The sequence below is a fragment of the Nematostella vectensis genome, chromosome 7 (assembly GCF_932526225.1).
Source record: "Nematostella vectensis chromosome 7, jaNemVect1.1, whole genome shotgun sequence".
In the NCBI taxonomy this organism is placed as follows: domain Eukaryota; kingdom Metazoa; phylum Cnidaria; class Anthozoa; order Actiniaria; family Edwardsiidae; genus Nematostella; species Nematostella vectensis.
The window spans coordinates 6,381,327-6,409,194 of NC_064040.1; the positions used below are offsets into that span (position 1 = coordinate 6,381,327).

The 27,868-nt window shown below is 40.4% G+C and overlaps 5 protein-coding genes across 6 annotated transcripts; 3 read left to right on the forward strand and 2 right to left on the reverse strand.

Annotated features, from left to right (window-relative positions):
• The first annotated feature begins 1,888 nt into the window (after positions 1 to 1,888).
• Positions 1,889 to 4,956, forward strand: LOC5520836 (octopamine receptor). Its single transcript, XM_032365933.2, has one exon. The coding sequence runs from the start codon at positions 3,136 to 3,138 to the stop codon at positions 4,327 to 4,329; it is 1,194 nt and encodes a 397-aa protein (XP_032221824.2). The 5' UTR covers positions 1,889 to 3,135; the 3' UTR covers positions 4,330 to 4,956.
• Positions 4,957 to 10,965: 6,009 nt separating this feature from the next.
• Positions 10,966 to 27,423, forward strand: LOC116604027. The gene is made up of 9 exons (XM_032365773.2): positions 10,966 to 11,245; positions 11,334 to 11,385; positions 11,594 to 11,666; positions 11,933 to 12,091; positions 26,202 to 26,305; positions 26,489 to 26,522; positions 26,615 to 26,740; positions 27,021 to 27,051; positions 27,200 to 27,423. The coding sequence occupies exons 1-9, from the start codon at positions 11,139 to 11,141 to the stop codon at positions 27,243 to 27,245; spliced, it is 732 nt and encodes a 243-aa protein (XP_032221664.2). The 5' UTR covers positions 10,966 to 11,138; the 3' UTR covers positions 27,246 to 27,423.
• LOC5520724 lies at positions 12,503 to 25,530 on the reverse strand. Of its 2 annotated transcripts, XR_007312203.1 has the most exons (4): positions 25,385 to 25,530; positions 22,317 to 23,510; positions 14,866 to 14,953; positions 12,503 to 14,656 (listed from the first exon to the last, which is right to left on the reverse strand). XR_007312203.1 is itself a non-coding variant. In XM_048730041.1 (3 exons), the coding sequence occupies exons 1-2, from the start codon at positions 25,460 to 25,462 to the stop codon at positions 22,704 to 22,706; spliced, it is 885 nt and encodes a 294-aa protein (XP_048585998.1). In that variant the 5' UTR covers positions 25,463 to 25,529; the 3' UTR covers positions 14,823 to 14,953; positions 22,317 to 22,703. The 2 variants fall into 2 exon arrangements, 1 of the variants encoding a protein (XP_048585998.1); XM_048730041.1 differs by lacking the exon at positions 12,503 to 14,656 and having other exon boundaries at positions 14,823 to 14,953; positions 25,385 to 25,529.
• Positions 13,988 to 16,091, forward strand: LOC125568256. Its single transcript, XM_048730040.1, has 3 exons — positions 13,988 to 14,747; positions 14,880 to 15,381; positions 15,554 to 16,091. The coding sequence occupies exons 1-3, from the start codon at positions 14,014 to 14,016 to the stop codon at positions 15,959 to 15,961; spliced, it is 1,644 nt and encodes a 547-aa protein (XP_048585997.1). The 5' UTR covers positions 13,988 to 14,013; the 3' UTR covers positions 15,962 to 16,091.
• Positions 17,687 to 19,168, reverse strand: LOC116604017. The gene is made up of 3 exons (XM_048730042.1): positions 18,897 to 19,168; positions 18,571 to 18,819; positions 17,687 to 18,218 (listed from the first exon to the last, which is right to left on the reverse strand). Exons 1-3 carry the CDS (start codon positions 19,151 to 19,153, stop codon positions 18,032 to 18,034), a joined length of 693 nt encoding a protein of 230 aa, XP_048585999.1. The 5' UTR covers positions 19,154 to 19,168; the 3' UTR covers positions 17,687 to 18,031.
• Positions 27,424 to 27,868: the final 445 nt, after the last annotated feature.

Consider the following 27,868-nt stretch of genomic DNA (forward strand, 5'->3'; position numbering starts at 1 on the left):
TGGGCGGGGGTAAGATATGAAAATTTGGGGGTTGTAAGAGGGGGGGGGGGGGGGGGCACCGACAAATTATACAATGAACGGGGAGTGGGGCTCTTTAATTTCAAGTTTAAATCTTCCCTTACTGTATAATAAAAAAATGCATATTTTAATTTGTATATACGTGTGTTGGAAGTGAATCACTAATAACAAACAATCCAGGCAATAATCATATCGATGAGAAGAGCAAAAGGACGAAACAACGAAACATCACTTGAGTTTCGACGAGTTAGAATGAATGAAAATTAGGATACACAATATCCCAACAAAAGCACCAATTAAATGTAATCTGCATTTTATTTTGCTCGCATTTACATTCTCAGATTACAACGATATTTTGTCATCGATTTATAAACAATCTAACAGCATTTTTAATGTAGTTTCAGTTTATCACAAAAAAAAGTTTGGTTCTCAATCTATTCAGAAGCTGGTCATTTTTCGCAGAAATGAGCTCCCCTCGCCCCGGCGCTTATTCAAATCATTACATAACTCCTAACATAGGGAAATAAAAATCGGTTCAAGTTAAAGAGTTGTTCTAGATTCAAGTCTTCACGTCTTTATTCATCAGTGCAGTACTGCATCTTCAGCTCAATAAAACCGTTTCTCTTCAGCCAAGTATTTGTTTACCAATCTACGTAATGTAGCTGTAGTATCATGTTCAATCAGGAACCGTCTTCTTGAGAAGCCTCCGGTCAGGGATTCACGGCTAAACACGTTCGTGATTATAGGGACACGCAAACCACGTGAAGGGAGTGAACGTGATCTGTCTGCTCAATTTAGTCTTCCAGAACACGAACCGCGTTTTTCGTGGAGTTATCGTGATTTGTCGGCCTTCTAATATTCGTGACTCATTAAAAATGTCGCAAAAAGATGGAAAACAAAACACCTCAATGCTGGCTTTGGGGGCTGAAAGCGCGGTGGCTCAAGGGAAGGGAGGGAGACTGCTACGCAGGTTAAAGGTCCATCAGTCGACTCTATGCCAAAATGCATAGAAATATATTGTTCGTATGATGTCTAGTGCTTGAACCTCAGAAAAAAACAGCAAATTCATAAAAATATAATGTTCCAGATCACTTTTACCTTTGGAAAAATTTAGAAAATTCTACTTTAAAAATATGTGCAAAATATGATTTTGGACAAAATCGAAAAGTCGAAAATCATATTTTGCACGCGTATTTTGCACAAAATCTCGTTCTCGTTCTCTTCTCGTTTATATGATATATTGATCAAACAAATCTTTGTCTATATTATTTTCCCCGTAAAAAAGAAAAAGAAAATCCCATTATGTAAACTTTAAGTGCCATTAAATCTGGGTTCCTTAGTGTTTCATAATGGCATACATATTCTTTTTTTGTTTTTGTTTTAATTGGAATACTGTTCTACAAACATGCAATCGTATTATACAGTTTTTTTTGCAAATGGCAAATGCTAATAGGCAAATGACAAGTCTACTATCAAAAGATAATCATGGATTTCTTCATACTTCTACTGAATGCAGCAGGATATGTACTGACTATACCTCTAGACACAAAAACCAAAGCAGCAGGCTTTTTACTTTTTTTACTGGTAAAAGATTTCTGACGCCTTTTAATGAGAGAACTGCTCCGTGTTCTGTCGGAACTTGTCCTAAATATTTTAAATCTAAATCTCCTAATCTCTCGCCCTAAAAAAGAGCAACATTAACAGCTGAAAGAGGTGAATATTCATGGGCTTAGTGACTTTCATTTCCTTGCGTTTTACACTGTCCCTTCCTGAAGCCATTACCTTCAAACAGTATTTATCTATAATAAGATTTAACACTGACCATTTTACACATCGTCCCGTGGGGGATACCGGAGATAATTCCATCCTCATCCAATCTTTTTGTAGAGTTGGTCACGTTCGTGCCGCTTTATCGCCGGAGATTGCCGACCAAATTAACGCGTCATGCCCATATCATTTGAAGCGATCACGCCATAAAATTCGACCCCCAAAAAGGTATGTCTTTAGAAGTCACGTGGTTGTTTCGCTGAACAAGTTTTTCGCTGAAACTAGTTTTTTCTGCCCTCCGCAAAGAGCGATGCGTCATTAGTGGCATTTCCCTGATCTCACTCGAGTTATCGGCTTGCAAGTCTTGACCTGTGTGCTTCATGAGGTCGTTTTGCTTTAGTATTTACAATTTATACGCGTATCTATCTCAACTATATTTAGCTGCTAAGTGATACCCGAGGCAAACAACGAATGTCACGGGATCAATTACGCGACGTTTGTTATGAGCGGCCCTGTCCAATTATTTTATATAGAAGCAGATACTCAGCACCAACCAAGACGTTTACTAAGATTTATCTCGGCAAATCCAGTTAGAGATTGTCTGAACTTAATACGGACTCGTAGAAGTTAAAACGAGGGGAATGCCACAAGGGAAATATCAGCCAAGTCAAGAGCTGAAATAGCCTAATGAGGCACTTTGGCAATGTTAAAAAACCAAATGTGTACCTACACTCTTAAGTGAAATTAGAAATATTGCTTTATAGTGTACATTACACGGGATTACGAACGCAAAAACACTTGTATATTGTGGGCGGGCAAGGAAATAGCATTTGTCTAAAGGGAATGTGAGCATCGTATCCAATCAAGCTGATTCCTTTGAGATCACTAATGAGAAAATGTGTAAAGATAAATATCAGTACACGATTCGCTGACAAAAACGGCGCTGTCTTCGGCAAGGTGGAAGTGCCGCAACATCGTACGGTATTTTGCGCGCGGCATTTTAGCGAATGTCGGCGCGAGTGTTGTTTGGTAAAGTTTGTAAATCGCTAGTCAAAAGCAAGCACGTCTCACGTTTCGCATCACCAAGACAACTGCTATACCGTCTGAAAACCTTAGGGCTAGAGGTCGCGCGAAACTCGATCGCCGGTTTCGAAGTTTTGAGAAGACAGAACCTGACGAGTTCGACGGGCTTGTAATAGGATGAGCGACTGAACCTCTTGTAGATCCTCTTGAAAAGCCTGAGCCAGCCTTAAGACGAGTACTATACGAAAACAAATAAACCTACGTACGTACAGCAGCAAGCAGACGAAGACGAAGTGCGAGCTTACGGGCGACAGAACGACACGAACCATGGATAACGCAAATAACACTACAACAGTTCCTGATAAAAATAGTACCTACGTTGCCACCCAAAATGGCGGCAACCACAGCGCCCGAGTTGCAGTCTCTTTGATGCTCATGTTGTGTATCATCACCGGGAACCTGTTAGTGATTTTGGCGTATCGCAAGAACGCGCGCCTTCGAACGGGGACTTACACGTTTCTTGTGAGTTTGGCTATCAGTGATTTTCTAGTTGGCAGTGTCAGTTTACCTCTGTGGATCTACGGCTCGTTTATTGGGTTTCGAAATATGCCCCAAGAAGTGTACATTTTTTACATTTGCTTTGATATATTCAGCGCGTTGGCATCGACGTTCCACCTGACGGCTGTGAGTATCGAGCGCTTCATCGCCATCTCGAGGCCGTTCGTGTACCAAACGTTAACGTGTCGTCCATATCTCATCTCGATCACGCTGGCTTGGAGTCTCGCCTTCTTGTTAGCCACCCTTCACCCGCGCATTATCGCCGCAAATTCTGTGCGACTTCTGTATTACCAAATCCACGGAATCACCGTGTTCTCTCTTGGCTACTTGATGCCGCTTATCATAATTTCCGCTGTGAACTTCGGTATCTTTAACATCGCTCGTACTATTGTCAAGCGGCTACCTGCAAACCATCGCGAAAGTTACGAAAATAGCGTTAACAGTACTGCAGTTAACTTCATCCAGCGGCGGATTCCCAAAGAGCGTAAGACGGCCATCACCCTTGTGGTCATCACCGGGCTGTTCTTCCTCGCCTGGCTCCCCTTCTTTGTCGTGAGTATGCTCAGCATGTACTGTCTCCAGACCTGTTTCCCGCAAGACAACGATACCGTCTATATGATAGCAGAGTTCACAAAATGGTGCCACTACAGTAACAGTGCTGCAAATGCAGTAGTTTATGCCTTCAGGGATGTCGAAATGCGACGAACATTCATGTCACTGTTGTGCCCGTGCATAAAGCCTCGAGTCGAACCGACATCAGTCGATACAAACCAACTAAGGACTCGACACGACAGTTCTTACTCTCACTCCAACTATAACCCACCGAATAGTGAGAAGGCCCAAGAACAAGTAAACAATAACGCCAATATTCTGACTGAAAGGCCTGAAGTCGAGGAAAACGTCTCAAATATAATAACCATGAACAACATGACCCAGCGATCTAAAAACATTGAGGAGAAGTAACCACGCTTAACTAAAAAATTCCTTGTTTTACGCATTTTGAATCGTGTTTAAGTCTTCTCGTATTTCGCGGGCCCTGAACTAGAAATTAATGTTTAATGTACCTTGCTTTCTCCTAAACTGTACTCCCCTAACGGCAATGTATGCTCAACCGATTTTCTGTCATTTCTATGATGGCATGGTGACCCTGTTGAAAAGCTCCTTTAGCTGAACAAGCCCGAGTCATGCTCCCGAATAAGTCAAGTAAACAAGACTTAATATTCAAACAAGGAAACAAAGGCGCCTCAGAGACTGCCTTTTTGAAGTCTTAAATATTTGGGAATTTTGTGAGCACTTTAAATGACCTTTCCTTTTATCTACCTTTTCGCCTACATTCGCAAAGGAAGTAGTATACGCGCATACGGTGTTTTTAAAAACGTCAAGTACGTCAAGTAAGCTGATTGTTATTTGTTATGAGGCTTTGTTTTGTACAGTATAGAAATAGAACCAATAGAAAAAAAAAGAAAGAAAAAGTCCCAATAATCTGGTTTTAGCCACACGGTAAGGAAGTTTTGCTCGAGCCTCTGGTTTTGCAATGTACAAATTCGACAAAAAAATAACTGTAGAGCGGGGCACTGAGCTATGTAAAAAGTGTAAAAAAATACTGCGTTTGCGAAAAATGCAATATATATATATATATATATATATATATATATATATATATGAATATAATGCGTGAGTGCAGGCGTTCATAGAACAGTGCTCAATACTTAGGTGTAGAGCGGGATATATCTTGGTTTGTAGGAAAAAGACCACGCGAACTAACGTTTCATCTCTACAAGCCTGTTTCGTGGTTGCCCACTCATCAGGGGATTTAAATCTCCTGATGAGTGGGCAACCACGAAACAGGCCTGTAGGGAAACCTATGTAGTTTGTATTTTTCTCAAACCAACACTATAAATATATAAATAAATATATATATATATATATTATGTTATTAATATCGTATTATATTATGAAACGTGTGCATAAGCTAATATACTTCTAGTGTTGCAATATAATACAATGGAGTTCTATATCGTCTGTGGAAAAGCGTTAAAAGTGTTTAATGGATCTATGCTCAAGGATGTTCATTAAACTGTAGGAGAACAGGCAACGGCTCAAGTGGGGAAAATAAATACCTTAAACTCGCTAGGATTTCACATCTGGCCAGCTTTATAAAGGGTTTGGGGTGTTTTATGGCTGTTGAAAGAGTAATTCAGTGGCTAAAACCATGCTGAGATAAGATAGTTACAGTTTTTTTTCATCTCTTCATCATCTCTCCTGTGTTACTAAATACTAAATTACCAAATTGCTCTGTTTCGACATTACAGTTCAAAAACAACAAAAACAGCAAATTAGCTGCAATTTCATATAATGGCATTCAATTGTCGAAAACATAAACAGGTATTTCATTTAGTCAGGTCAAGAAACGGAACCGCGAAACCGATGTCCCTACTTGCTCGTTCGAGAAACGTTTTTCTCTACCCTTTCATGAAATAATCCTATCTTCATTGCCATTAACTCGGCTCTTGACAATAATATTTTCAGAACAAAAGAACGAAAGATAAAATTTAGATGTCCTTTGGTCGCCGATACTGATTAGCAGATGTTGCGCATTAGCGTAGAACGCACCATCTTAGATTACTAACAAAATTCAGCGTTTTTCACAAAATCAGGTTCATGTGACCTCGAGATATATCAGATATCAAATGCCCTGCAAACAATAAATTTTCTCAGATTGCGTATGGTTGTGGCTAGCTGATGTCTGGCGATACCCCGGATAATCTTCCAACACGGGGACCACACGTGCTGCTATGAAAATGGACGGATCAAGGGACTTGCTATGAAAAGGTGACCATAGATTAGACCACGGGCTATAGGATAATTTTACTCCGAAATAAAGGAAAAAACGCGCCTCTGGGGGTCGAGTTACTCATTTACTAGGCGGCTGCGGTTAGAAAGCGCGTCGTTTGCAAATGGTACAAGGTAACGCGTAAAGAATACAGCCAGTTTAGGGAGGATTACATGTTTTATTCAATACTAACAAGACATCATTCTATAGCCCGTGATTAGAGCATAATGAATCTAGCAGGAGACGGTGCAAATTATGGGAGGTGGGGGGGTGATCCTCAGACTCTAAGGACGGACAATTAGAAATTAGAAAAGTGAAGGGGGTTGGGTAAGGAACAAAAAAAATTCATACACCATGAAAAGCCTGGAAAAAATGCATGCAGCACAAACCTGATAGAAAAAAAATGCATACAACGATTAAAAAAAAATTATATGCACGTCTATGAGACAAGAAAAAATGGCACGACTAAAACCTCCCACCACCCCTCCCCCTTCACTTTTCTAATGGTCCGTCTCTCATCAATGAAAACCGTGCAACATAATTCGCCATGCCAAACAATCAAAAACAGATGTGGTTGTGTGGATGTGATTTGTGGATCGAGGGATTGCCAGCTCATCTGAGTAAAGTTTTAGTCAATTTGCCATTTTCGAAAGACGATTACAATAACGTTGTTCCACCCCAAATATCTCCGTGCCGTAACACTAATGAGTCCCTTCGTGACCCCCCTCCCCATTTATCAGATTGCTGATCTAGCTTAAACTGCTGTGTCTCAAAAATCAGCATTTTTTTATTATTTTGAATCCGCTTCCAATCAATTCGAAGAGTCCCAAATGCACTTAAAATCCTCTTCAGCGCAATGTCTTACATTGCGCTTTTACTAACTCGGCGGAAACCTGTGAATACACTCTTTAAGAAATAAAAAAAATAAAGACCCCTTTTTTTTTATAAGAAATGCCCTAAGAACATGCCGAGGCTCAGATTGCAGCAAAATATTGTTTTGGCAGTTTGATGCGTTCTAAAATGCTGATTCATATTATGTTTTAATGATAACACCATAAATATTATTGTCATCAATCATGTTTTCAATTCTCTTTCTGATACTTCATATGATGAATAAGAAAACTCGTATGCACGCTATTTGTTCCGTTACTCGCATCGTCGATTCAATTTCTTATGCATTCACTCACATAAAACACAATCACGCAACAACAAATACTAGTAACATATAAATACATAAATAGATAAATCATGAGTACTTTGATTAGTTAGCCTGGGGGCTAAGTTAACCAAAGCGGTTTTAGAGTTAATTATCCCCCAGTTCTTTTGTGAACAGAATATAGAAAAAGAAAAAAGAAAAAGTCTCTACTTTTTTTCATTTATTTAGGGGAATCTTTCAGTTTTTTTTGCATATTTTTTTCTAAGCTCTGACTATTTGGTGACCCTTAAACGACCCTAAACTCACTTGAACGTGATGTGGAAAAACTCCAACTCCAGGCGATTCCTGAGGAATGCATGGTGATCACGGGTAGAGCCGAGAAATATGTTTGCGGTCCATGATTCACTGACCCCATATTACTCTTAGAATTCCTAGAATTAATTGCCATGTCCCTAGTGCCTTATAGGGTGGGGTGGCCAATATTCTACGAATGCAATCTGAAAAATGTACCTACTTTCTTCTGGGTTGTAAAAGTCGAAAGCATTATAATGCGACACGACTACTCCCAATGCTTTCTATTTGGCTATCGTATAGATCAGATATAGGCCTGCTTGCAGGCGGTACTCGTTGTTATTATTGCGGAAAACCCTCGCCGTTCGGTGATCGGGCGCCATCTTGTATTTTAAGCCGCGTGGTTTCGCGTGGCGCTAAAACGGACGCAGGGCAGGGGGGAAAGGACCTGCCACCGTTTTTGCGCTCGCCCCTAGGAACCACGCGGCTTAAGCCTGATGCACACTGGCAATATAATGACATAACAAGATAGGCGCGCGCATTCTTATGTCCTTATTTTCAAGTGTGAAGGGTGCGACTTATGGCAATAACGTCGACATAATAAAGTGGAGATAACGACATAAAAGAAAAAACATGTTTTTTCCCTTATGCCATTATGTCAAATTCTTATGTTGTTATGTCGTTATATCGCCAGTGTGCATCAGGCCTTAAAATACAAAATGGCGCCCGTTCACCAGATCGGGTTTTCCGTGATGATAACACCGAATACCGCCTGCAAGCAGGCTACGATCAGATAAGATCCTCTCATGTAATCTCCCTATTGCCAGGGACGGATTCAGTATGTTCTCGAAAAGGGGTGGAGGAATCTTCCTTGGGCGCCCCTGCGCCAATACGACTAAAATTAAATGGTTCTTTTAGGCATTTAAAAGAAACCCGATGTTATACACTCACAAATAAATCATCTAGACCGTCTATTGACGATGCCGCACCATGAAGCATTTACTTTCAGACTAAATCAAGCAGGCAATACATGCGATACTTCCAGTCAAATAACGGGTGAATCACACCTATTGCCGAGTCGTCGCAACCATGCGGTTGGCCAATTCTATCGTTTTGAGTATTCCAACTACAGTCGACACAATTGCTTGTTGTTTAGCCTCATATGACGGCTGAATCCTTGAATTTGAGCTGCAAGCTTTCAGGGAGGTCAATGAGCCGTGTCAACTACCCGTAATGTTTTCGGCATTTCTCACGTACTGGGGGCATAAAAGGGCAATTTTGTTTACGCGGAGTTCTCCCTTTTCTTTTGACTCTCGCCTAATAATGACAAGAGCGGGTTCAGAATTGTATCAAGGGCAGGGGTGATTCATAGATCCGACGAGCGCACGAATAACCAATCAGAAAGCAGCAAATAGAAGCCAGCGAAGTACAACCCAAATTTCCCACAAAAGTCTCACAAATTGTACAACATGTCGAATGAGGTCTGTGAAGCCTGCTCGGGTTTATCTAAAATATAGACGTTTATTGGGGTTGTTCTGTGACTTGGGAAATAAAAGACGGTCACCTAACATGATAGAAATTGATTTGTTGTTCAAGCTTGGTGAAAATCTTGTAGAGAAGCATAGAAATAGATAACTACAAGTTTGGTTGTTGAATGGAAACGACCCGAATCCAGCTCGAAATACGAAAACTTGGAAATGATAAGATAAAGCGGTGCTCTCTTCGGTAGGTACTATGTGTTTATCTGCTCTCAAAGCTATTTTTGTCAACTTGCAGTGATTTAAGTGCGGGGAAAAGTAGAAGAAAATGCCGAATTCGCAGTTAACGCCTGACTTTAAACTACAAGTTTTATCGGCAAATGTCAAGATTTATAGCAATAATACAAACGACAGTCTCATCATTCTTATATGTAATTGAAGTAGCCTAGGTATAATATCAAACACTTGTAAGTGGTTTGTTTGCTTTTTGTTTTTCGTTTCTTCGTAGTAAATCTTACGTGTTTTTCTACAATTGAGTCCCAACTCTACACTAGAAGCCGGGCAAAGAAAACAGGGCTAGCACTTTCTATGCTGACCGGAAAATGCTTCTTTGCTTGTCCAGATTCGTAGAAAAATATCTAAAACCAATCTTTTTCGGCGTCGATTGCCGAGTTTTTGTGGGACATTTGTGGGACCACATGGCTGTTATTGCATCATCTCTTTCCTGATCGGCTATTCGTGCGCGCGTGATTGACATGTCGGATCTATGAATTAGAAGGGCCAGCAGATATAAGTTTGATACATTATTTGTTAGTTCATACAAAATGTACTTCTTTTGCTTTTTACTATAAGAAGTTGGGTAGATATCCACCAAATTAATCCACACTCCACTGTACCACGCCCCTGATGGACACCATGTTATAAAAAGAGCCTTCAAAATCCGTGTAAAAGAATTGTCTATATAGGAGGCTGTCGGAGTCCGGAGGGGAGCAATATGGAGATTAAGCTTATGAAATTCACTTAAGGGACAGCAGTAATATAGGGTTTCTCCAGACTGCGATTTGCAATAGCAATCAATTTAAAACTAAAAACTTCGAAGGCAACTCGCGAGCAGATTTTTGCACAAAGGATCCAATTATTCTTATGCCTCTGAAAATAAATTTAGCTGAATCATCATATTAGACTATGCTCCGACAGCCTGATCCATAAATCAGTACGAGCATTCTACTAATGACACCCCATATAATCAAGGCATTTACCAGTAGTCTGAGCGGGTTCCTTATAAGGGAGGGGAGGGGGGGGGGGGGGGTTCTCAATCTTTCTGCAATTTAGTTCAGTCGTCTTCAAAACACGCGGGTACTTTTTCGCCCTCTGCACCGTCCGTCGGCACAAGCAGGTTTTGCGAACAATACCGGTTACGCAAAGATTGGTTATGCACCAGCAACCGTGCAAAATCAGCGTATGCGTATGTGGAGATTCAATTCCGCAAAGCGTGACTTATGCCTGATGAACTTATTCAACCCTTACATTGCTCACCCTATTGTACAAGCATCGTACATACATTTACACGGAAAGGTTATCAGTAAATAAATCGTTATGACGTTTCCAGCACATAATTAGTGGTATACGTTTCTTTACTTGAGTAATATTTTTTTATTAAGAAGCTGAGTGGTATTCCTGATTCCAGCTACTCATACACAAGAAAGATCCGACCTACTGAGTAGGTTCCTACCTCAGCCATGTTACGAGCGAGCAGTAGTATAAGAAATTTAGATTTAGTTTCTAAATTTAGAGAAATATGTATTTTCATTTGGCTTTAATGTATTTTGAATGTTATGCAAAAAAAATACATGCAGCCTTGGAGTTGACATTTTACAGTTTGGGTTTCCTGTTGTTTTGGCGGGAAAGTTAGAAGAACGCGCGCGCGCATCTTAGCAAAAAACGTCTGACAATTTATTTTTTGCTTGTTTACAAATTACGTTTTTCTATCGCTCGATGATGTTTGGTGAAAGCCATGCCTTTAAAGAAATTTGATTTTTTCTTCAAGCCAGACGTTCGGCTTGTAATTCTACAAAATACTGTTTACAAGATCAAGATAGTTTGCAAAAACAAATTTGAAAGGTTTGGCGATGTTTTTTTGTCGATGTCGCTTTGTTGTGCCTTCGCTTTGGTCTGTTTGGTCAGATTTTGAGTTTTTATTTTATTGTAGCAAACGCCTGAGTGTTCTTTGCAAGAACAAGAGTCCACAGTTAGAAATTGAGGTGAGGTTTGAAACTTTGAACGAGCGAGTGTAGCCGTAGATTCTTACAAAAGACTTTAATATTTTCCAACTTTTGTATAGCATTTTTAAAATAATAAGTAAGAAAAGTGAAATAAAAGTCAGGACACTACACTGACTGCTAACTACATGTATGCCTGTATGGGAGATGGAAGTCGTAAAAATATTTTCCCATATTTGTATTTTTCCAGAGAATCATAACAGCTGTGTTGTGCACCGATGAACTTGAACCAGTTTATACTGACTTGTTTATCATCTCTCCTAGTATCCTTGCTATGGTTTGGCCTTGCAACAGTAAATAATTAGCATATTATTATTTATAAAGGGGGACTGAGTCTGGATGATGGCATAATTAACGAAAATTATGATTCTGGTTGGTTTTATGAATTAGAGAAGTAATTTATGAAAGTATAGCTTGGGTAATAGTCTTCTCAAATGATAACAGTATCACTAATGATAATAAATAGAATGTGTGTATCTGTGTATTAAAACATAAAGTGCACATCAACATGTCCTTAACTTGCACAAAGGTGCCAAGAAATGGGAGGCTGCTGACCAGCTGCAATTCCAAAGTAGTGGAAAACCACTTGAAATCAGCCCATATGTTTATGTGTTTAACATAGCAATAAATCAAGGTGGTAAACACCGTAAGCATCACTTGCAAGAGACTGTGAGAATTGCACCACCAGGTAGGTATAGTTTATTATCTTCTTGATAATATTATAAAACCAAATACTACCATACATGCCAACTCCACCAGTTTTAGCGGGAGACTCCTGGTTTTTAGCCTTCATCTCCCGGCAAAAAATTGAAACTTCCTATATATTTACTATAATCTCCTGGGAAAATTAATCGTGAATTAATTTGTTGAGAGTTGTTGTATTTGAAGCACAAGCTTCCGGTTTTTTAACTTTCAAGGTTGGCAAGTATGCATTACATTGCTATTAAAAAATGCACAGGCACCATCAACAGGGATGGGCCAAGGTTTTTCTTCAGAGGGCTAGAGGTGGGAGGGAGTTGAGCAGCGGGTGAGGGCATGGTCTAAAGAAGAGGGGGTAGAAGACCCTAGATATTTGCAAGATTAATTCTAGAGGCTGTGATAGTGCTATGTGCACTTTTATTTCAAAGTAGAAACTGCAAGAAACAAAAGATTAAAGACATACAAAGATCATCTTTACAAATCATAGTCATTATCATAGCCCCCTATTAAGTTTTATTTTAGACTTGGAGGAAGAACATTTGTGTTCTTTTCCCTTTCCCCCATCACAAATGACCAGGCCTACAAACTTGAGAATCTTAGCAAACCTGTAAAAGAGCCTAAGATTTCTTGGTGACTCAAAGATGAAGATGGGGGGAGGGGATCATTAATAGCAATTTAGGCAATTTGCCTTCTTATGTGTACCAAAATTTTAAGAGAAAATATGCTTTATTTAGGTACAACCTAAAGGGCTAAGGCGTTTCAGACCCATCGATCCCTCCCCTTGCTTTGTCTTTGTGCAGACTAAACAGGGGCATAGCCAGGGGGTGGCCTAGGGGCCCTGTCCCGCCTTTCTCAGTGCATTTAAGGCAAGGCTGAACTCGTAAAAACCGGACGGACTCAGTTAAAAAATTCTTGACAACGCATTTTTTAACCAATCAGCCTGAAAGTTGGCGTAGTTTTTCTGCATAACATGCTCGATGTTACCGACTACTCAGTTGCCATGGAAACCTTCACGTGACATAATTAAGGTGTTACAAGCTTGTGAAAAAACATCCTTTTTTCTGGCGCCCTGCAGACACACAGGACGTAATTAAAACTCCAAAATTCCAATGCTAAATGAAGGAGGGATAACCAGAGTATACAAATGTAAGCTGGAAATTTGTATTCCAAAGCTGTTGACGAAGTAAATTGAGGGCTTTGATCGATAATTGTAGAATTCAGAACGATGTGTCACAATACACTGCATTATTACAGGCAATAAAACTATTTTTCCAAACTTACACCTTGGATTTGAATCATTTAGGGATTAAACTTCTAAAACATGATTGAGAGTTGCAGTTTCCTAATAGCTAAGGTGTTTTTCAAAAGCGATAAAAGCTGACGCTCTTTCTTTGGAAAGATCGAAGCAGGCTCAGCTAAAAAGTGATCAGCGGTTGTCAGTTTCCATAGATACAATGAAAGCAAGATGGCGGATGGCCTGTGAAGGGAATACACATTGTTGCAGTAGATTGATTGAATACATGAAGAAAATGACGAAAATTGCAAGAGATTTCTTAGTTAAACGACAAAGGGACAACAAGAGATGTATCCCATGCAGAACTGTTTAAATATAGTTAAACGATCGTCTAAAATGAACGGAAAGACGTACTGAATTTAGAACGATTAAAGTAAACAGCATGATTATGGTAGGGAAATAAATGGAATCTTGAATCTTACAGTAAATAAAAAGACTCTGATTACAAAGCACATTATTGCGCATGTCCTTTTGTGTATTTTAGGCGGGATTTTCAAACAGTGGGCGCAGTTGGTGTAGTTATGGAATTGAAAAGTGCAAAGTTTTTTTCCCCAGCGAGTTTTACGAAAATTTTGTCTTCTAGTTGTTGAATTTTATAAAAAAAAAGTCACCCTGAGATGGCAGGGGTCTTTCTATGTTCACAAACGTGTGGATTTGGGAAGGTTATAGCATTGCAGGTGGCCAGGGAGGTCGAAAAGGCATTACCGAGAGAAAGTGGTGAAAGCACTACAAAGTACAATGCGAGAGTAAAGGGGGAGCAGTACAGAAAGTACAGGAGCTATTTCCCACCACAAGTAACAGGGGATGCTTTTGATATCGAGTTCCTTAAATTCCATAGAAAGCTGCCTGGTTTGAGGAATGCCATGAACAAATGGAACACCAGAAAAGCTGAGGAAAAATCAAAGTTTATGGAGACTTTCTCTAGAGAGAAATGGCAAGGTTTATCTGAAAATAGAAGAAAGGAACATTCATTTCAGAACTGTAAAGCCTGTGCAATCAGATACACAGAGGTTATGTCATACTTCCCAGTCACCTCAAATTTCTTCAAGGGGAAAGCAAAGCAAAATATTATATTTGCCGCTAACAACGAGGCTCAGCGTCTGCGAAATGCAACCCCTACTGTAAAAGCACGAAAACGTGATGCTACAAATGTTGCAAGAGCTCTCTTTGAGCAATATGAGGAAAGTTTCCAAGAACAGTACCAGTGTTCACTTGCCAGTGCCCTGTCATCTGTTCCAGGGATAAACTTGCAACACAAAACTGAAAATGACAAGAGAAATGAACGACGCCGCATTTACACTTCATCAAAAGAAAATGTAGAAAACCAAATGAAAGAGACTGCATTTTTGAGGTGAGCTCAATTATTTAAATTTGAAAGAAAATTTTGGGAGAAATTTTGATGGGAAGTGAAAAAAAAATCAATGAGTCCAATTTTCTATAGTTTTATTGGGATATTAATTACAACATACCAATTAATTATTAGATGTTATGGAAGTGGACAGTCCATTAGAGGATGGGAGCGTGGGCGTAGAGCATTGTCGTTTGAGCCAGCAAACACTGCAAGAGAAAGAATGGATGAGCCTAACAAGAAAAAGAGAAAAAAAGACCACACCGGGGACATGGAGAGGATGGGATGGGACAAGGCCGGGCTTAAAGCAGAGGTTGAGGCGTACCAGGGTGGTCATCTTATCAATTACAGTGCTCTAGCTAGGAAGTATAATGTGACAGACAGCAGTGGACAAGTTGCACTTAACGGCGGACAGATTGTGAAGGAGTGGCTAGTGAGAAACGGAGTAGATGTTGACCGGTTTAGTACCAAACGCAAAAACCCCATGGATCCAGTAATTAGAAGAAGGAAAAGGAGAGGGCAAGGGGGAGAGATCAGCATACCCTGTGAGCCAGACAAGAAAACACTGAAAGCACAGCTATTGCAGAAGATCCACACAAAGGAGTACAGTATAGGAGAACGGATTGTACCACGAAAGGTAGGCAGTTAAAAATAACTTTTTGCAGGGCCATTGTGTTAAAGTCAATTGTCAGATTGATATAAAAACAAAAACAATTTCAGTACATGAACTAGATTGTCAATGTCTCTACAATATGTCTCCAATGTCTTTTATCTGAAGAAATTAATTGCATATTCTCTTTGTTTTTCAGTATGAAAAGCTTATCCTTACAAAGGATCTGAAAATAAAAAAAGAGGATGTCTATACTGATGGTAGAAAAATGCCCCTTGCCAATATCCGAAGGACAATGTTAAAAAAACAGGAGAAGTTTCTCCGGGGGACAACAGAGGAAGGAATAGCAGAGCTTACAGCAGAACAGCTAAGAACAAGGCTTTTGCAGATCAACGAGTATGTGGATGGTATGGCAGTCCCAGACATGAGGGAGAAGCTAAAAAGCCATGAAAGAACAAGGCATCTGATGGTATGGCTAGATAACTCAACAGTTGCTAACTCTGGATATCTGGTGTGCCTTATGACCTGTCTTTATGACAAGGCAGTGTTCCTTACAGATGAGGAGTATGCTGCAAAATATGGAAGAAGGGTTAAAGTTCGCTTATGATCAAACCGCCTAGAAAGCGGTAAATTTGCTAGATCCTAAGCAAGATACCTAATCTAAGCACTGGTCTAGTCAGATTGCTGTAAATGATAGTGGAACCATGTAGAAATTTTCATTAAATATTGTAGGTTTACGTCCGCCATTGATTTGCCGTGTCCCTTTGACCTGGTTACCTAGCATCTGTCAAAATGTCAAACTAACCAGGACGTGACGTCACATACTCAATACGCTTTTGGAGCACATGGCTAATTTGCTTACTCGAAAGAGATAAACATACGATAACTCATAAAACTTTTCGCTTTTATCGCATTTAAAATGACCGGATCTCGATGCGTTGTTCAGGATTGTGAAAACAATCATAAAGCAGGGAAAAGCCTTCATTTGAGCCCAAAATCTGGTCCAAAAAAGGCGGAGTGGATACGCTTTGTACGACTCCACTCGAAGAATTTCAATCCGTTGGGTCGTTTTGTTGTGTGCTCGGACCACTTCGAGAGAGAATGCTATCACTTTGGCGAGGGGTCCGAGTTAAAGCGCTATTTGATAAAGGGATCCGTACCAACAATTTGGAAACCAAAGAAAACCATTGCTTCACCATCGGACCGGGAATTGCGTCAAAGAGCAAAGGTGAGTTTTATAAATATCTCTACATGCTATTTTTTCTTTTCACCAATAACTGCCATGGAAATTCCTTTCCCCGGCCTAAATAATTTCTTAGGTACAGTTCTTTTGCATTTAACGGATATTTATCAAATAGTTTACATTCACTTCTTATTACAACTCTACCTGTACTCATGTTTACAATGATTTCACGCATATATTATTGCTAATCCCCAACATTTCCTTTCTAAAATTCAAGTAAGTACTTAACTTGTAGGCTAGCTCGCAGTCATAGAGTGGTTTTCAAAATCCCGTGAAGTACTATTTAGTTTATTTACTACTAATACACTGCAATGTCTTTGTTCTCTTTGGTTCTGGCTTGACTATTACATTAAAAAATTTTGTTTAACGGGATTTTGAAAACCACTCTATCTTTCTATTATTACGTGATTACTGTTGGAGAAAGCGGAATTTTTCACTACATAATCTGTTTAATATCCCAATTACAGGAAATTAAGGAGCTTTTAGCAACAGCAGGTGACAGTGGAATGGTAATAATATTTGTTTTTTTCCTTATATTTTTTCTTTTTAGATAATAAATTACTCTAGTCAATTAAAAAAGGTTTTTTAAAAGCAGGAAGTTCTTTAAAAGCAGGAAGTATTTTAATTAAAAATGTCTAAAATCCTTGAGAAAACATATTTTCGCTCTCACGTGTTACATTGGCTATCTGACTGTATGTTCTTTTGATGGCTTTCTGAACTCAATCCTTAATTATTTTCTACGTGCGAGCTCATGAATCTGCCACAACATCTTCCACGGTCTCTACCTTGGACCTACCCGCCTCAGCTGAAGACACACCAACTGAAACCATGCCCCCCCTTAGAAACCCTCCCCATAGACCAACCTGCCCCAGTTGGAGACATGTCAACTGATAACTTGCACCTCCAAGAATCCCACCCGGTAGACCCACCGGCCCCACTTGGAGATGCGCTAATCAATACCATTACTTCACAAGGATCTCACCCCATAGACCCACCCGCCCTAGCAGAAGACACACCCATAGATGCTACGACCATACCTCCCAGAGTTGATTAGGGCAGTGAGGGGTCATTATTTATAAACAAATGAACTAAGATTTCTGTTTTTATGTCAGCATAATGGAATGAGCTGAAAATATGTACATACAATTGTCAATTCAGAGCAATTTGGCTAACATGGAAACTGATTAATGAGAAATAAATACGATGTTTCACTGCTCAATTCCACCAGGTGCAAGTGCTTGCTTTGTTCACTTAAGAGATTAGTCATGAAGGAAGAATACCAATGCTGCATAGAGCTTGCAAAAACAGCAAAACAAATTGAGAATGTGGGTTTATAGAGATGTATTGTTGACCATCCAGGGCTCAGTGTAGATTGTCACAACGAGTGGTTACTATGCACAGAAGCTGTTGGAATAAAAACAAGGAAGAAAAATCCTATTCAAACTCCATGTCTTCAGAGTTTGCATCCTCCTTATCCTCTTCAAATCCATGAAATGTTTCGCTAGGGAATGCTTCCCGTATTTTGTTGTAGACACAACTTGGGAGAGATGCCCTCTTTGACCACCCGACACACTCATATACCAGGCGCACGTATTGTCTGTAGGCCACAGACCTCAGAAATCTGAAGAAATAATAATAATATCCTGAAAATGAGTTATTGGAATGGGAGCATTGGAGTTTTGACAATAGGAAATGAGTGTGGGATTGTGGAGTGAATTCAAAGAGGTCAAGATGCATTAATAAATATACTGTATGCTTTGCTTTCAAATTATAAGCTTAATCAGCATTAAAAGCTTCTTGGTTTTAGGACTTCAATACTGAAATAATATAATATGTTTGACTTTTGATCAGATTTAAGACATTATGTATCTCTTGCTTTTTCATTTTCCTAAATTAAAACCCTCTCCCCTCCTTTTTTTTGTTAGCTAGTGGGAGCATATATTTACATAGATCTTTTATCTTTAGAAACTTACTCAGATTCGGATGCATTTTTTGCAGATTTGACAGAAGTATAGGATTTTTTCTTCCTTGTTTTTAGTCCAACAGCTGCTGTTCGTAGTACCCACTCGTTGAGGCAATTCACACTGAATCCTGGAAGGTCAACAATGCATCCCTCCAAACCAACTTCTTGTAATTTTTCGCTGCATGTTGCAAACTCTGTGCAGCATCGGCATTCTTCCTTTGTGACTAATAACTCGAGCGAACAGTTCGAGCACTCGCACCTGGTAAAATTGAGAATGGATCACCATGAGCAGTTGGTCGTTACGAACCTTTAAAACAACAATATAAAAATACCTACCATGTGGAAATATCTTGCTCCCTTGAAAATCTTCGGAGAAGCTCCTCTTCTTGCTCATTCTCCTCGTGGAGTTGCTGCTTGTATTCAGCAGCCTCTTCCTCGTTTGGGACGGGATCGAGACTTTCGTCGTAGCCATGAAATTCACTATCCAAAAGCTCGGGTTGTGATTCAAGAAGCTCCGACTCTGAGTCAAAACTAGAGCTTTCGGATAAATTTTCGCTTTCTGAAATACTGCGCTGCCTCGTTAACGAAGCCATAAGATTTTAGTTCGGAAAGTGTCGAGATAAAAGAAATTCTTTGAGTATTTTCAACTAGAAGCGGCGTCTGAGCTCGCGAAGCGTATTGAGTATGTGACGTAGAAGGTGAGAAACCGCATCCTTTTCGCGGGCTCGAGAGAGATCAGACCAAAACAATGGCGGACGTAAAAACGATGTTTTAAATGCCATAATTCACACGCCCAAATTCACTAATTAAATAGATTATGCACTTGAAGTATACATTGAAGATGTAGGAAGCACTCGAAGTTAATAGAAGCTTGAAAATACAGGTCTAAATTTGGTCATAAGCGGACTTTAATGTGCAAATGCTGGTTGAAGAACCAGAGCTACATTTTATTGCAAAATGTGGGAGCTCTGACCATGAGCTTTTATTATATTCGGAGACAAGGCTCCAATGTGTCAGAGAGCTGTGTGATGACAACAGTATTTCATACACTGATATCATGAGGTTTTGTCAGGGAGACTCTCCATTGCGAGCTTTTGAGACAGGACAACAGAAAGGAGGAAACTACTTTTGTTCTACCTGTGAAGTACACTGTGACATGACCAGCGACTTGGCCTACACTCTGAATTTGGAGGCCATATCCCTTACTGAGAGACAGCAGGCAATTCTTCGGGGGACCGTCTCCCTCTCTAAATCAAAACAGAAAAAAGCTAAACCACTGGAAGGTCTGAAAAAAGAAGAGCTTGAAAAGGAACTGGCATCAAGGGGCATTTATGAAGGAAAAACGAAAATGGAGATGCAGAAACTACTCACTGAAGAAATGAAAGGAAAACAAAGAGTGCCTGCACTTCTCTTTAATACCCCAACAGAATCCCTGACCAACCTTAATCTAGAATCTTATGAAGTCATACCATGCGAGCCTCTTCATGATCTTGGCAATCATATTGCAAATTTCTTTGCTGAATTTCCAAGCCATCTGATGGGTGAAGAAAAGGCTTTGATAGAGGAGACAATCACACTCAGTCTGGCAGGGAAAGACAGCAAGAGATGTGTGGACCAAAGGGAAGCCCTTATCAAAACTGCTGGGGTGGCACACCAGTCCAATATCATGTCCAAGAAAGCCATGGCTGCCATTGACACCTTGGTTGAGATGCAGAGACTCCTCTACGCGGCAGACAGCCAAAGATCTCCGGCCTCAATTCTTAGATATAGCAACCAAGCCTGGTACCACGCCATATTGTTGATAGATTTTGTGAAGGACACAAAGAAGCTAACCTCAAGAAAACTGTATGGAGTGTACTTTCATAACCTGACAGCCCATGCTACCAGTACATTGCGCTTAATGTCTGGACAAGCTGCTAATGCAGAACGACAAGAAAGGATCTTTAACAGTATCAAGCGCATCACGAAGCAGACATCGAATTACCATCAAGGGCAAATAATACCTAACCTTTTCATCCGCTTGCAAGCAGAGCGCCAGATAGGCCTGCAACGAGATGATGTGTTCAGACAGCAAGACCATGTAAGCAAGCTAGCAACTTGCCTCCCATCTCCCAAGAACACTGTCATACCTGAGGAGCTCATTCAAAGGCATAGCCATGCATGGCAAGCTCACCTCCAAGAAATAAGTGACTTCTTAGTTGAAGGAGAAGGTGTTTGGTGGAAGAAAGTTGAAGATGGAGTTGAATTTCATGATGTCACAGACATTCCCTCTGGTTGTGGGCCCTCTCTTCACCACTTTCGATCCAGCAACTTGAAAAAAGAGGCTGAGAGACTAGACAATTGCTGGAAACATTGCATAGCCAACAGCATTCCCCTCCCTACTCACCTCCTAAGAATCGACCAAGACGATGGGACAACACTTAGAATAAGAATTGACCCAGAATCAGTTCCTGCTGACACAAGGAATGCCTCAGATGAGACAAGTGAAGAAGATGAAAATGCTGTTAGCATCACCCTGGCCCCAGATGAAGTAGTCTGTCACAATGCAGGTTTCCCCCTACCTGAAGAGGTACCACCAGTACCTCTTATAGCCACTGCTGACATCATGGATGCCACAGAGAGTGAAGATGAAAATGTAGTTGGTATTACCCTGGCCCGGGATGAAGTAGTCTGCATTGACCCGGATCTCCCTCCACCCGAAGAGAAACATGCAAATGAAGGGAATTCCACCACATCTTTACCAACTTCACTTACACCAGAACCAGCCACAAGAACAACAGATTCCTCAACTGAGTTGACATCAAGGCTAGGGAAAGCTCTGGAGATTGTTGTTGGCAAGACAACAGAAGTGAGTGCTCTTGACAAAAAGCATGCAAGACTCAAGCAGTTGCAGAGACAAAACCTCAGGGACCAGCATCTAGAAAACAGCTATCACCACAGTCTTGCCCAGATGCAGACAAAAGTCCTTGCAAAGAGAAAGAATATACAGTCTGACCTTGTTGCATGGGAAAAGCAGTTTTTGTTTGACCACAACCTCACTGCTCCTACACCCCAGTTCATGAACGAGGACAGCACAGCATCAGCACTGTTAAAACAACTTAAGTATGCCAGTGCACTTCTGAAGCAATGGGGGATCACATTATAGACCCAAGCATCCACCTCAGCCCCAGTGGTTTAGAGCCAGTTACAGACCAGCAGTTTTACAAGAGGCCTATCTAAGATCAACATTTCAACCAGAAGCTCCAAAGTTCAATGGTTGTTTTAGGAATCAAACACAGACACAAACCAAACGGCTCTTTTAGGAGCCACCACAGTTTTCAAAAGTGATGATCAAATTGCGAATAATAATGGCATTAAAAATCTCAATAAAATGTTTCAAAATTAGTTAAATAGTCCCCCATCCCCCAAATTAGAGACTATGGATGCTTATGTCATTAAAATCAATAACTAAAATATTAACCACCGGTCGATACTTGGTAATTAAGTTATAATCTTTTAATGAAAACAAATCCAAAATAACAAACTTCATTCAAACCAAACGGATCAATCAAACTGTTAAAACATAAAGCAAGCCTTTAGTATCTCTGAAATACATAAAAAAAAAACATAAAGATCTACAATAACTTCTGAGAGTGGTTAGGGTTAAAAGAATAATAGCTGGGATCACAGGAATGGAATACATCGAAGGAATATTTCGCACATGGCCGCAACAAAGTCGAAGACATGACACAGTTATAGCTTTGATTATTTACATACCTTTTCCCCGCAATAGACATTCCGAAAGAAACTACTTGCAGACCATTTATTCCATGATATTTCGGCCAATTTCCTTTGTTATGCACTCTAAAACTACGAAATTCGCTCACAAAATTCGCCATATCTGAAGTAAGAGCGTCACCTCAGCGCCTCTGTTGTGTTGTCAAGGATACATGGTACCTAGGCCCCCGCGGCCAAAATCAATGCTGGGGGTAAAACTGAAAAATTCAGCCGTGCCTTAGAGGCACTGAGTTAAGCAGCCAAAAAAAAAAAAAACAGTTAATGTATAAGACATCTAAAATACAGGAGAAAATGCCTTGAAAGTCCCTTTTGGGCCCCCTCCTGTTAAAAATCCTGGTTACTCCACTGCTAAAGGTTTAGGGCGTGTCACAACCTATGATTTTGATAGAGTAATTTTGCCTCAGCCGAACTCAATGCATGCTTGTAGACCCTACAATCATCCAGATAACCCCTTGTTATCCGACTATACTGAAAGGCGATAACTAAGGGCATGTCGTTACCAATACTACCCGTAAGGCTACGGATATTCACGGTGTTTGTCTGCTTCCGGCCGTTTATGTACATAGTTATCACCCCAACTCGCCGATCGAGCGTCAATACGTAGTGCGCCCACCTGCCAATTAGCCGTGCGGGCAGAAAAGCGCTGTCGTGCTCGAGAATAGATGATACCATGTGATAACCATCGCTTACAGAAATTCGAGTCCCTAGTGATTTGTAACCGAGGGCAAACTCAAAGCCTGGGCGTGGTCTTATCTGTTGACTCCCATGCGGAAAAGCGGTACCTTTGCGCACAAAGAACGTCTTGTCCGGATACGACACTGCGACCCAAGGGCTGTCTGTCACTTTGTACCAGCAAGCAATACTGAAAATGTGGGTCAAGTCAAGTCCAATACTATGCGGGATCGTGATAGTACCGCCGCCATTGTCAAAGTACCGTCCTCGGGTGAATTTAGCCCTGGTCGGGGACGCGCGTTCTGCAGTGCCATGATTCTCATTACCCGAGTCATCATCGACTGTATTGCCTAATTGTTCGTCCATCTTCCAATGAGCGAGGAGGTTTCCTGGTGAAAAGACTGCTTGCCAGTTCCCATCACTGCATAGACTTAATACTGAGCCCGCGATGTATCGTAAGAGGCCGTTATTTTGGGATGTACATAATGGATCTTGGCCATCCTTGAATTGAACAGATATGAGTGTTGATGAGTAAAAATAATGCAGCTAGAACTATATTTACTCCTGCCTTTTCACCCTCTTCTTGTAACATAAGGGGTATGCAAAGTCTCGGAATCTCGACGTTTTTTACGAATTCTCGAAGGTTCATGTTTTTCAAAATTTTAGGGTCTCGGATCCTCGTTTTTTTTCTACTACGGTCTTGGGGTCTCGGATTTTTAAACGCGGTCTCTGAGTCTCAGATTTTGTTAAACGCTACCTGTTATGTTGTTTTCATGCTACGGATTTCCCCTTGTAGCAAGATTGTATTGTAACTACAATTACTATTTTTTCAACTGATTTTTATGACATACCTCGAGCAAGTTATCCGAAAACGACCTCGGAAAAGCTAGCTCGGGCTCGGATTCCGAAATTGGACAAGAGTTTCGGGCTCGTATTTCGAAATTTGACAAGTCTCGGGCTCGGGTTCTTTAGCCTGTGAGCCGGCTATTCTGAAGTCTTCTCGCCTTAGCGCACCTCGGCCTCAGAATTCCCAATATCCGAAAACAAAACATTTCCGAATAACCCCGAATGCATGTCGGCTAGCAAGCTAGGATTCTAAAACGCGGGTATCGGTGCCTCGGCAAGTCTCGGATTTACTCATCGATACCCCTAACATAGCGTAATAAAATATATAAGAGTTTATTAGCCACATGTATACGTCGAGCTTATCGAACCTACGGCAAGCCTGGCACTTCTTCGGGGCTGTAAACTTATCATTGATCACGATATCCGTCGCAGCGCAGATGACCACCATTTTAGATGTAAATAAATAAATCGGGGTAGCTAATATCACTCTCCTTGCAGCTAGTTGCTGAATTAAGAGAGCGAGAATTTAGGCGTGGCGGCAGTTGGAGGCATGGGAAGGAGCCTTAGGCAGCCACCATACGAGAGCGAGAATTTAGGCGTGGCGGCGTTGGAGGCATGGGAAGGAGCCTTAGGCAGCCACCATACAACTTATTTCTGACCACGGATCAATCACGCGCGCACGAATAGCCAATCAGGAAAGAGATGATGCAATAACAGCCGTGTGGTCCCACAAATGTCCCACAAAAAGTCGGCAATCGACGGCAAAAAAGATTGGTTTGAGATTTTTTTGCGAATCTGGACAAGCAAATAAGCATTTTTCGGTCAGCGTAAAAAAGTGCTAGTCCTGTTTTCTTTGACCGGCCACCTTTATTGTAGAGTTGGGACTCAAATCGCAGAAAAACACGTAAAATTTCTGCGAAGAAACGAAAAACAAAAAACAAACAAACCACATACAAGAACAGTGTAAGTCCTACCATTAAACTTGTGTTTGATATTATCCTAGGTTACTTACTATTTCATATAAAAGACTATCGTTTGTTTTATTGCTGTAAATCTTGACGTTTGCCGATAAAACTTGTAGTTAAAAGTCAGGCGTAAACAGCGAATTCGGCATTCTCTTCTACCTACAGAAGAGTGCACCGCTTTATCTTATCATTTCCAAGTGCCGTTTCCATTCATCAACCAAACTTGTAGTTATCTATTTCTATGCTTATCGACAAGATTTTCACCAAGCTTGGACAACAAATCAATTATCCATCATGTTAGGTGACCGTATTTTATTTCCCAAATCGCGGAAAACCCCTATAAATGTCTTCATTTTAGATAAACCCGAGCAGGATTCACAGTCCTCATCCGACATGTTGTACAATTTGTGGGAGTTTTGTGGATTGCACTTCGCTGGCTTTTATTTGCTGCTTTCTGACGGGATATCCGTGCGCGCGTCGGATATATGAATTCTCCGTTAAAGCACGACTACAGCAAATACGTTCTTACGTTCACTGTGGTGTGTGGATTGCTTGTCTACATACCGGTGCTGCCTTACTGTTAGCTTCTTGGCTGCCAGAAAACAGAAGCAGCGCAGTTGCAAAAAAGACAACGACATCCATACTTGTAAAAGTGCTACCCACCGGTCAAGATCCCACGCTCTTATGTAGCTTTTATGGGTCACTCCTGACGTCATAGATTGGGTGCAGCGTCCTGTTTTTAATTGTTCCGTTTGAAATCACTTTGCGCAATCTTCATTTATGCTTGTTATTCCTGTTAGGTCAAGTACGGCGTTGATCGATAGGAATATGTTTCCTTTTGGCGCACCTTGCTCACATGATTGACTGTGCATTACGGTTCTGTACATTACAAAACGACCCAGTGGTCGAGATTTAGAACAAGCTATAGAGCTGGCTACTCCAAATACTGTCTATAATTTCTTTCATTACATGATGCTGAGTGCCTTACCTGATCATATGAGTTATTACTTGTATGCGAATTATTTTACTTCGATTTCAGCGTAGATGTCAATAACTCTGTAGCATTATCCATCAATAAGGGGTGTACTCCTTGTGCGGTTCTGTCCTCGAGAGCGTCACGTACCGAAAATACCTAGGCGTCTGTATTACTTCAAGCCTTTGTTGGGACATGCAAAGTGGGGAAGTTAAAAAAAGGCGAACCAAGTCCTAGAAATATTACAGAGTAGCCGCATCTTTCAACTTTGGGTGGGGCCGTTTATTTGAAGCGGACCGCTAAAACGAGTATTTACGGTATAACTAAAACAATTGCATGGTTTAAAGGCGTTAGTCACCATCGGATGTCGAATATAAACTTTAACCAACTACTTTTCTATTTCACTAGCCTCAGTCGCGGTGCAAACAAGCCCAAAACGCAGGATACGTTGCGGCGACAATACAGTAGTGAACAGAGCCAATGAAAAGGAAGACCAGGACTACCCTAAGCTGGTATGACGAGAAGACTTACCAGCTGTAAAATTTTATCGAATTACATAATAGGGACTGTAAAATAGCCATACTGTCCAAAGCATCTTTTGATGCTCTCGGTGATCCGTTTTTTTCTCACGATACAAATAATTAATCCCAAAGTTTATTCTTTGAACTAATTTCGGGCGACCGTATCTATTCTAGAATGACGAGGAAAGTTCAAAGAAACGGCATCTAGGTAAGTAACTTGACCCAGTTAAAGATTTTAAAACTTATTTCTTTTTATATCAATTTAGATCCAAAAGCAGCATTCTTTTCTGTTCAATGTAGTGGAAGAGTATGACCCCAAAAACCGTCACGACGTAGAAACTCAGTACTTGAGGGAGCAGCTTCGGTACCAGGAACTAGCGCGGCCATCACGACCGTGTGAGGACAGTGTTATGGACACAAGTAGCAGTAAGTGTATTTTGTAGCCTTGCATGCTGCCGTTAAACAGCGGCGTAGCCAGGTTTTTTGAACATTATTATTATTGCTATCGTCATCGTCGTTATTATTATTATTAAATATGTTGAAGTAAACTTTGTCTTGCAATTTATTCATTTTCTAATGTGTTGCCCACATGTTGAGATACCTGTTGTCGGTGTAAATAAAACATCTTGTCCAACTAAACACTTTTGAGTTTCTTACAAATGACAATTGACATTTTTCCTTATCTCACTCTACGCAACTCTTTCAGGTTTTGACAAGAGATCAAGGGGCTTTTTCGGGTAAGAACAATTTTCTTTATCCAAAGCGAAAATCAAATTCCATTTTATATTGCACTGTCTTACTCCACGCGCTGATGGGAATTTTTTTATTTTTGCTGTCAGAGGCTAACATGTGTAATAATCTCTAACTGGGTGTTTTGTGTTCTAGGCTACTTCGAAAATGGTTTGGGGAGGAAAAGGATGATCAAGATTAAACATACTTTCACAGTCATTTTTCCTAAAGAAATAATGTGCAAATCTCAGGATTGTTGCACTAATTTAAATTATAACATTTGAGTCACTTGGTACAAATTGTTAAATAATAGTGTATTTGAACAATACAGAATGTAATATAAATTTTTGAATTAAACCATTGCAAAATAGATAAAAAAAGCGAGCTTAATCAATTTGGGCTTCCTGTGGAACAAGCCGCCGACCTTGGGAAACGAAATTTTCGTCCTCTTCCGTGATGCGCAATTACTAGTCTACACTGCGTGTTCCAAAATTTGGGCTCCCTTTGGCAGTCAGCGATATAAAAGCGGCCATGATTTTTCGCACGCTCAAATAGTCTTGTTTACAAAAAAAAATACAGCTAAGCGAAATAACCTAATACTACATAAAAATCTCATTTCCCTGCCCCGCACATGTCAGACATCATTTTCTTTAATTCGATACCTGGTTTGCAGTACTCTTTTTTTTTTTATAAGGACGTCTGCATTTTAAAACGCATAAGACTAAAAAAGGCATATCTTGCTGCTATTTGAGCCTCGGCATGTTCTTAGCATGTTCTTAAAATTTGGTGCCATCGCCAAGCCATGGAGGAGACACAAATATTCTT

Bases quoted from the DNA above. Each gene is read 5' to 3' on its own strand.
- LOC5520836 (XM_032365933.2), top strand. From the start codon at position 3,136: ATGGATAACGCAAATAACACTACAACAGTTCCTGATAAAAATAGTACC.
- LOC116604027 (XM_032365773.2), top strand. From the start codon at position 11,139: ATGCCTTTAAAGAAATTTGATTTTTTCTTCAAGCCAGACGTTCGGCTT. The intron at 11,386-11,593 runs GTGAGGTTTGAA...GTATTTTTCCAG, and splicing joins GTCCACAGTTAGAAATTGAG to AGAATCATAACAGCTGTGTT. The intron at 26,306-26,488 runs GTATGACGAGAA...TATCTATTCTAG, and splicing joins ACCAGGACTACCCTAAGCTG to AATGACGAGGAAAGTTCAAA.
- LOC125568256 (XM_048730040.1), top strand. From the start codon at position 14,014: ATGGCAGGGGTCTTTCTATGTTCACAAACGTGTGGATTTGGGAAGGTT. The intron at 14,748-14,879 runs GTGAGCTCAATT...ATTAATTATTAG, and splicing joins AAAGAGACTGCATTTTTGAG to ATGTTATGGAAGTGGACAGT. The intron at 15,382-15,553 runs GTAGGCAGTTAA...TTTGTTTTTCAG, and splicing joins AACGGATTGTACCACGAAAG to TATGAAAAGCTTATCCTTAC.
- LOC116604017 (XM_048730042.1), bottom strand. From the start codon at position 19,153: ATGGCTTCGTTAACGAGGCAGCGCAGTATTTCAGAAAGCGAAAATTTA. The intron at 18,820-18,896 runs GTAGGTATTTTT...CAATTTTACCAG, and splicing joins GAGCAAGATATTTCCACATG to GTGCGAGTGCTCGAACTGTT. The intron at 18,219-18,570 runs GTAAGTTTCTAA...TTATTTCTTCAG, and splicing joins AAAAATGCATCCGAATCTGA to ATTTCTGAGGTCTGTGGCCT.
- LOC5520724 (XM_048730041.1), bottom strand. From the start codon at position 25,462: ATGGATGTCGTTGTCTTTTTTGCAACTGCGCTGCTTCTGTTTTCTGGC. The intron at 23,511-25,384 runs GTATGTAGACAA...GTTCAATTCAAG, and splicing joins CTAACAGTAAGGCAGCACCG to GATGGCCAAGATCCATTATG.